We start from the raw sequence: 9,180 nt of genomic DNA, 5'->3' as shown, positions 1-9,180 counted from the left end.
ATTGCTTCCCATTCCCCGGCGTGGGCACTTGCATAAACAAGAAGACCTCTGACAGAAATACACGAAAATCACCTTCAAAAACGAATCACTTTTTTATGTAAATATGAACAGATTAGCAGGCGCATTACGGAGAACATTTGGAGTCGTCCGTGAGCACGTTGGGACGGATCATTTGGGAAATAAATACTATCTTATTCCAGAGCAGAAGACATGGACAGGTAAATAAACCATTTTCTTTGCGATTTTTAAGTTGTTTACCACCTATACTTTGCTGTTGTGTATTTTTGTAATTATTTCAATGCTGTCGCTTGCATTTGCGTTCCTGATCGCGTTACTAGTGACTTTAACCCTCAACTTATCAACCTGTAATCTGCAAATGTGTCCACTAGATGTCGCTGTTGCAATGTTTATTACTAGTATGAGCGATGTGCTGCACTAAAGATAGTATTGGTTTGCAAAAGGAGTGAAATATAGGGCAGATTTTATGCACATGGCTCTGACTTCAAAGAGGGATGTGCTAACTGCTGGAGATGTACCGATTAGTTTGTCTGTGGTGAGGATTTAGAAGGAGGTCATCTATCCCTGCAGAGACATGGCAGAGCTGCTGTGTGCGAGACTCCAGCCAAGCAGAGGGAGGAGGATGTGTCGAATGTGTGGTAGGTGTCCTCTGTCTCTCTCTCTCTCATCTCTGAAGTCCAAGGGCACGTTCACACGCGTGGCTTTTCGGACTTAAGTGGAATTACCTTCATAGATTGAAATGTGACAACTGACAAGGTGTTGCCCTTTGGTGAGGTTGTGGCATAGGAGCGGTGATGTATTTCTCTGTTATTGCACCTGTCCTGCACCTTTTAGTCTTCTACTTGACCATTTAAAACACTGATAGATAGGGATGGAACAATAACCGAAATATCGTGATACTGTGTCGTCAAAGTTCTCACAATAATATCGTGGACCTTCACAATATATCGAATTTAAGTCTCTTTGCTTAAATTAAGAGTTATGGTGCAGCAATAGTTAAAAAAGACAGAGAACTACATAGACCATGATCCTTTGCTCCATTTCTAGACTACATGAAGAAATAACAGTTCTAAGCACTTTTAAGTCTTAGTTCTTTGGATTAAGTCTTGTCAAGGCATTTTAAGAGGAAAAAGTAGCATGTTAACAGTTCTGCTTCCACAAAATATCAAAATAAATATCGTACTGTAGGATGTATATCGTGAAAATATCGTACAGAGAGATTTGGATATCGTTACATCCCTAATCGTGAGCCTCCCGACCATATCGTGAGCTTTCCCACGATATCGCAATAAATATCGTACCATGAAGCTCATACTGTGACAATATCGTATCATGAGACTTGGATATCGTTACACCCCTGATAGATTTTAACTGTATATATTTACTTACAGGGGCTCAAATTGTGAACTGGGACTTTGTATGACTATTAAGTAGCGTTGTCACAGATTACAATTTTCATGATTTGCTTGCTAAATAAAAGGCGTTAGTCTGTACTGATTATGGTACTACACTGATCATATTATTAATGCTCTTTTAGACATTAGGATGCAACTTTCAACACCAAGTAATAGTTGTTTCTTCTTTACCTTATGGTGTTATACTCATTCGGATCAGAACTATTCTTAAACTTTTCAGGATTTTTTTTTTTTCCACAATTGATAATTATTCAAATAAGTATCTAATTTCCCTACACACATTTTATTATAAATTTGAGCTGTTATACATTAAATTGTTTAAGTCATATAGTCCAGCTGGCTGAACCCAGTTTGGTCCCGTGTATGCATTTGCTCCTCTATTATTTGTTGAAGCTAGGGATGTATTAATAACCAAAATATCATGATATTGTATCGTCAAAAGTCAGACAATAATACCGTGGGCCATCACAATATATCAAATTACAAGTTTTTTTGCTTAAATTTATGTTTAGGGTGCAAAAAACGGAGAGAACTACATATACCATGATCCTTTGCTCAGTTTCAGTTCAATCTACATGATAATATAACTGTTATTAAGCACTTTTAAGTCTTAATTATTTGGATTGTGACAGAAAAGTTGCATATTCACAATTTAGTTAGTTTCCACAAAATATCAAAATAAATATCGTACTGTGAGATGCATATTGTGAAAATACCGTAAAGTTTAAGATATCATTACAACCCAAATTGAAGCTGTACTTGGTAAGCCAAATCTCGTGTGTCCATTGTCAGTGCTGTCAGAGAAGACTGAGCGTTAAGTGAACAGCTTAGTCTTTTCTTTGTGTCATCATTTTTAATTTGGAACACTGCAAACCGTTTAAAATGAACCAGCTCCTGTTTTTCACATTTTTAAGACTGTAAAAAGGGTAGAGCGCCTTTAAAACCCACCACCAGAAAATGTCATTTGTTTTCCCCACAAACACCAGGCCTCTCCCTCTCCTCGTGAGCGGCCAGACCTGAGGCACAAGGCTGCAAATCCTGTTTTTTCCACTCCGCTTGACTTTGAGCTTCACCTTTCCTCAGCCATTTGCACCCACCTCATATTTATAATTTATTACAAGACTGCTGCTGCTGCTGCTGCACCAACCCTGACTGTCAGACTATTCAAATCAAACACAACACATACACAACACAGTTTACCATGGTCCTCTTATAATAAAATAGGTAAGTGGTATAGAGGTGAAGTATAGGTCTAACTGAGCTCAAGATCATGAACTTTTGTTTACTGAGGAGGCCTGTCACGATAGCAAATTGTGAAGTGTGATATATTGTTGAACTAGCAGAATTATGCTCAAAAATGTATTCAAAATGTACAAATCTAAAAAAATGAGCTGGACAACATCACTTAGGAGTTGTTTATTCAACCGTCTAAAGCTCAGATCTTACCATAGTACAGAAAAATAATCAAAATTGATTGTTCTATCTGTCATGTATTGAACAATACTTCAAAATAGTAATTATCACGACAGGCCTAGTGCTGGCGTGAAAAGCAGGATAATAACACGGTAAAACTCATAGATTGTAGGCATTCACAGGACTATTTCCGCTAAAGATCAGAAAATGGAAGCACTGATCATCTTTGGTTCATGTCTCAAAATGGTTACAAAGAAATGCATTAATCTAAAGAGGCTCTAAAGAGACTAGCAGATTTTATATATATAACTTCTGTGTTTTCTAATCCACATTTCCCACATTTTTTTTTTGTGATCAAATTTTTATTCAAGTGTTATTATTTGCAGTTATACATATTCCAGTTAGCATGGCATTTTCCTGCCTTTTAAACCCCCCACCCTTAAACTCCCTATTGATGGGCATCAACAGAAAACATATGTACACACACATATACATATATAATACATATATACAGCATCTACATAAACACACATACCCATATACACATATTATAGTATATATGTTATATATACATTCACATGTATATACACATTCACACACACCCACACACAAAAAATAAATAAATAAATAAATAACACATATCCAGGTTTATATTCCTTCTATACAAAACACAGGCAAATTTCACATCAGCAGAAATTGCGTTATACATACTTGTTATGCACCATACATAGAAAGTTAACTGGAAGTATACATATTGTGTGCATTCTAAGGACATATTCTCCTAAGGATTCAAGTATTCATTCATAAGTATTCATTCGAAGGACAAGGATATATTATCATGAAAAATCTCCAGGTAACAACTATACAATAGATTCAGATCTCAGTTTGATCAACAGATTGGACCAGCAAGAAATGTTTTTGTTTTTTTTGCTCCGTGCATTCGAGCAGCACACATTTATGACATATTTTTTACTTGCATAACCATTTGAAATAGAGCTATATAACTATCATATATATTTTATTCCATTAGTAACAAACAAATAGCTTTTAATATTATGTTCTTGAACACAAACAATACAGTTAATTCAGTAAAGTTTAGTCATTGTATTTAACACAAAAAAATCATTTAATTTTATTCTTTCAAAGTCTGATCTCTGCTCCAGACCATATACTTTTAATGGCAGAACATGAGCTATATACTGTCAGTTAAAAAGCCCCAAGCATATATTGTCAATTTGAAATGATTGGACCTCGATTAAGGTTTTATTAAACGCACCGTCGTATACTCTGAAGTTCAAACATCAATTACATAAATAAATCCTCATTCATAAAATGTGCAGGATGTCCAGACCATTAAGACACCTACATAAAACAAAGTAGCTTTCCCCTTTTATCCTGTATTCACTGTAGCGGAATAAATCGTATGCATTATTCACTCCATATGTCTTGGTAAAGTGAACTCTTTTTGATGTTAAACTGATAGGCCAAGTGTGGGCTGGGTGGCCTGGAGGCATGAGCTCCAGGGCTTTCTACAACATTACAAGCTCACTACTACTAGCTCGGACTACTACTCTTCTCTTTTAGTATGTCTTCCATTCATTTGTCCATCCTCTCTGCTGGCTGGCTAGGTCCATCCTGCACCTTTAGCCATGCTTTAGTGCTCCCATTTTCTGCCTCTCCCTTTGCGTTAACTTCAGAAAACTGGGGCATAAGCAATTCTCTGTGCGCTTGGTTAATACTGAGATGTTAATGGGTTGCGATCTACAATTTGACGATGTCATAATTTCAGATGGAGGGCAGGGCCTATTTAACTGTATGTGAGATCAGGGCTGTAAGATTTATTGCAGTCAAATGGAAACTGTAAACTGAATGGATGCAATTGGCATATCATAAAGGCTGCAATTGTTGAAGTACCATAATTCCCTCCACAAACAACAACATTTCAATCATTTGGCGAGTTTTTGTGGATGTGTTTAAAAATAAAAATGTTATCATTTGAAATTTGTAATCACAATTAATATCAGAAAAATTGCTATTAGATATTTTTCCAAAACTATACAATCCGATGGAAGACTAGCCTGAGAATTCGTTCGCTCGATGGTAGGCGAGTACTTTTTTAATTTTTTAATTTAACCAATCACTGCCATTTGGTCATGACGTATGTAATGCGCCTCTAATGGGGCTAACTGGTATATTAAGCTTTTCCCAAATCCCGTAGGAAGAAGGGCAATAACATCTTTCCCCTTCATAAAATTCACCAAACTTTCTCTTTGTTCCGGCTTTAAATCCTTGATCTTGGGAATCATTGCCAACACAGAATGTATGACTCTTCAATGATTGGCTGGTGCCCGAACTTGCACATTTTGGGGGTTTTGCAAACCGTCTAGTGTATTCTGATTCCTGACCTAGTCGCTGGAGAGAAATGAAATTGAGCGGAGGAACGAGGTGGCGCCAGCCTGGCTAATGGGAGACTGCCATTTTTGAAAAGAAATAACCAAACTTATGAGACAAATGTTAAACCTCATTTAAATCTCATTATCCATCCATCCATCCATTTTCGTCCGCTTATCCGGGGCCGGGTCGCGGGGGCAGCAGCCTAAGCAGGGACTCCCAGACTTCCTTCACCCCAGACACGTCCTCCAGCTCCTCCGGGGGGACCCCAAGGCGTTCCCAGGCCAGCCGAGAGACATAGTCCCTCCAGCGTGTCCTGGGTCTTCCCCGGGGCCTCCTCCCGGTGGGACATGCCCAGAACACCTCCCGAGGGAGGCGCCCAGGAGGCATCTGGAACAGATGCCCGAGCCACCTCAACTGGCTCCTCTCGACGTGGAGGAGCAGCGGCTCTACTCCGAGCTCCTCCCGTGTGACTGAGCTCCTCACCCTATCTCTAAGGGAGCACCCAGCCACCCTGCGGAGGAAACTCATTTCGAGTGCTTGTATCCGCGATCTCGTCCTTTTGGTCACTACCCAGAGCTCATGACCATAGGTGAGAGTAGGAATGAAGACTGACCGGTAAATCGAGAGCTTCGCCTTTCGACTCAGCTCCCTCTTCACCACAACGGTCCGATACAGCGACCGCATCACTGCCGAAGCTGCACCGATCCGCCTGTCAATCTCACGTTCCTTCCTCCCCTCACTTGTGAACAAGACCCCGAGATACTTGAACTCCTCCACTTGAGGCAGGGACTCTCCACCCACCCGGAGAGGGCAAGCCACCTTTTTCCGGTCGAGAACCATGGCCTCAGACTTAGAAGAGCTGATCTTCATCCCAGCCGCTTCACACTCGGCTGCAAACCGCCCCAGTGCACATTGCAGGTCCTGGTTCGATGAAGCCAACAGGACAACATCGTCTGCAAACAGCAGGGATGAAATCCTGTGGTCCCCAAACCGGACCCCCTCCAGCCCCTGACTGCGCCTAGAAATTTTGTCCATAAACACAATGAACTGAACCGGTGACAAAGGGCAGCCCTGGCGGAGTCCAACATGCACCGAGAACAGGTCTGACTTACTGCTGGTAATGCGAACACTGCTCCTGCTCCGGTCATACAGGGACCGGACAGCCCTTAGCACAGGGCCCCGGACCCCATACTCCCAGAGCACCCCCCGCAGGACACCACGAGGGACACGGTCGAATGCCTTCTCCAGATCCACATAACACATGTGGACTGGTTGGGCAAATTCCCATGAACCCTCGAGCACCCGATGGAGAGTGTAGAGCTGGTCCAGTGTTCCACGGCCAGGACGAAAACCACACTGCTGCTCCTGGATCCTAGGTTCGACTATCGGCCGGATTCTCCTCTCCAGTACCCTGGCATAGACCTTACCGGGAAGGCTGAGAAGTGTGATCCCCCTATAGTTGGAACACACCCTCCGGTCCCCCTTCTTATACAGAGGGACCACCACTCCGGTTTGCCAGTCCAGAGGTACTGTCCCCGACCGCCACGCGATGTTGAAGAGGCGTGTCAGCCAAGACAGCCCTGCAACGTCCAGAGACTTAAGGTACTCAGGACGGATCTCATCCAACCCCGGAACCTTGCCACCAAGGAGCTTGCCAACCACCTCAGTGACTTCAGCCAGGGTGATGGATGAGTCCGCCTCCAAGTCCCCAGCCTCGGCTTCCTCCTCGGAAGACGTGACGGTGGGATTGAGGAGATCCTCAAAGTATTCCTTCCACCGCCGGACAACGTCCCCAGTCGAGGTCAGCAGCTCTCCCCCCGCACTGTAAACAGTGTTGGTGATGAACTGCTTCCCCCTCCTGAGGCGCCAGACAGTTTGCCAGAATCTCTTTGAGGCCGTCCGATAGTCCTCCTCCATGGCCTCCCCGAACTCCTCCCAGCTCCGAGTTTTTGCCTCCGCGACCACACGGGCTGCAGCACGCTTGGCCCGCCGGTACCCGTCAGCTGCCTCAGGAGTCCCCCGAGCCAACAAGGCCTGATAGGACTCCTTCTTCAGCTTGACAGCATCCCTTACTTCCGGTGTCCACCACCGGGTTCGGGGGTTGCCGCCGCGACAGGCACCACAGACCTTACGCCCACAGCTCCGAGCAGCCGCATTGACAATAGAGGCCGAGAATGAAGCCCACTCTGACTCCATATCTCCAGCCTCCCCCGGAATCTGGGAGAAGTCCTCCCGGAGGTGCGAGTCATTATTTGTTTGGGATTTAATTTCCTCTTATGCAATTTGTGAGGTATAAATGTCAGTGGAGGATATCCTGATCCAGTACTGGGATTTGGTGATTAGATTAGGCCTATATTAAAGGTGCATTGCGCAAATTTTCTGGTGGAGGGTCTGTCACCTGCTTGTCTTCATGGAGATGTTATTGCTTTGTCCAGAATTTTCCATGGTATTGATTAAACCTATCTATCTCAAGGGAAACAACTTTAGGCTACATTACTGGTCAGATCTGTGGAGAGGCAACCCTATTCACAGAGAGAATTATTACAGTCCAGACAAACAAATAACCTCTCCATGGTGACAGACCCCCCACCAGAAAAGTTGCGCAATGCACCTTTAATGACAGGGATAGTATTTGTTTTACCGCTGCAAAATCTTAGCAGGCCTTTCAAGTGACTACAATCGCTTCTCAAAGGTTGAATAATGTCACTACTTTTTCAAGATATTGTTAAAAACTGTTTATTTATACTGGCAAAGATGACACTGGCAGTTTTTGTTTCATGTGGATAGTAGTAACTAATTACAGAGATAGTAGCCATAAATCAGGTTAACAAATCTGCAATCTGACGTTCAAACAGCAATTTCCACCATATAATTCTGACCCGTCCTTCAAAACTATAGGGACTCCAGAATATTATTATGTTAAATGAATGCAACCGTGCATCTCCATTCAAACCAGGGACCAAAGTAAAGCGATTGCGTGTCCGTTTAATGCGTTCTGTCTGTTTTCTGGTTCTGACCCTTGTGTCCGTCTTGTCTTGATGTTTCTCCTCTCCTTTGAAGCGGGGCTGCTTAAAGATTTCTGTCGAAAGCATCAGAAGTTGGAGCAGAGGAGGGAGCTTTCTGTTCCCGCTCCTCTATGGTTCAACATACGCCCGCTGCTCTATAGCTGCATACAACATCAAACCCAGTGTGGGCTACAGAGCACATGCAAGCGAGTGTCCCCGTAGAGTATAGCTTTTGTTAAAGGTGCATTGTGTAACTTTTCGGTTTATGATCTACCACCTCCTTGTACCTTGGAGATTTTATTACATGAACTTGAAGGTTTCACAGTATGACATTAACACTTGCAGTAAGAATGCATATGTTAGTGTTATTTAAAGCGAGTGTTGTTTATTTCCTGAAAAATTATATTTTTGAACCCTATAACCCTGCGTTTGAGTTTTTAACATAATCGCGAGCAAGTACAGAGCAGAGGGCGAAGATGGGAAATCGCAATCTCAGACAACACGATTTTGCAGTGCTCCTAAAGCCCCTAAAGCCCGATTTAAGGGCGAAGTCTAGTACTGCATCGACTCAACGCACATTGCCGCCGTCGCCTTGTCGCCACCGTTTTTGATTCATGGATTTTCATTGAGGTCTATGCACCGCCAAGTAATTCACAGCTTCACACTAGGAGGCTAGGATTTAAACCTGGCGTTCGTGTAAAGTTTAACATGAATTTCCAACGTGATAGAAGCACAGAACAGACTCACCATCATCAGCACATCCTCTGCCACAGAAAGAACACTCATATTCCACCGAGTCGTGTCCTTTTCAGTTCTTATACTTTATGCAAATGAGCCATGTGGTTCTAAGTTTTCTTTCTGTAAAACGTAAACTAATGTGCGTAAAGCTGCATCAAACACATTACTCAATGTCTACTGAAAGAAAGGAAAGCATC

The 9,180-nt window shown here is 42.7% G+C and overlaps 1 protein-coding gene across 1 annotated transcript in view; it reads left to right on the top strand.

Moving 5' to 3' along the window:
* The first annotated feature begins 21 nt into the window (after nt 1–21).
* ndufaf2 (NADH:ubiquinone oxidoreductase complex assembly factor 2) overlaps nt 22–9,180 on the top strand; it is a 51,529-nt gene continuing 42,370 nt past the window's right edge. The window contains exon 1 of the mRNA XM_020932369.2: nt 22–218. Coding sequence (XP_020788028.1) covers nt 104–218 — 115 coding nt within the window. The 5' untranslated portion in view covers nt 22–103. The remainder of the gene's footprint in view (nt 219–9,180) is intronic.

Source organism: Boleophthalmus pectinirostris, unplaced genomic scaffold (assembly GCF_026225935.1).
Source record: "Boleophthalmus pectinirostris isolate CB_2022bp ecotype Guang Dong unplaced genomic scaffold, ASM2622593v1 HiC_scaffold_4, whole genome shotgun sequence".
NCBI classification, from domain to species: Eukaryota; Metazoa; Chordata; class Actinopteri; order Gobiiformes; family Gobiidae; genus Boleophthalmus; species Boleophthalmus pectinirostris.
This window is presented reverse-complemented; position numbering and strand designations above follow the sequence as displayed.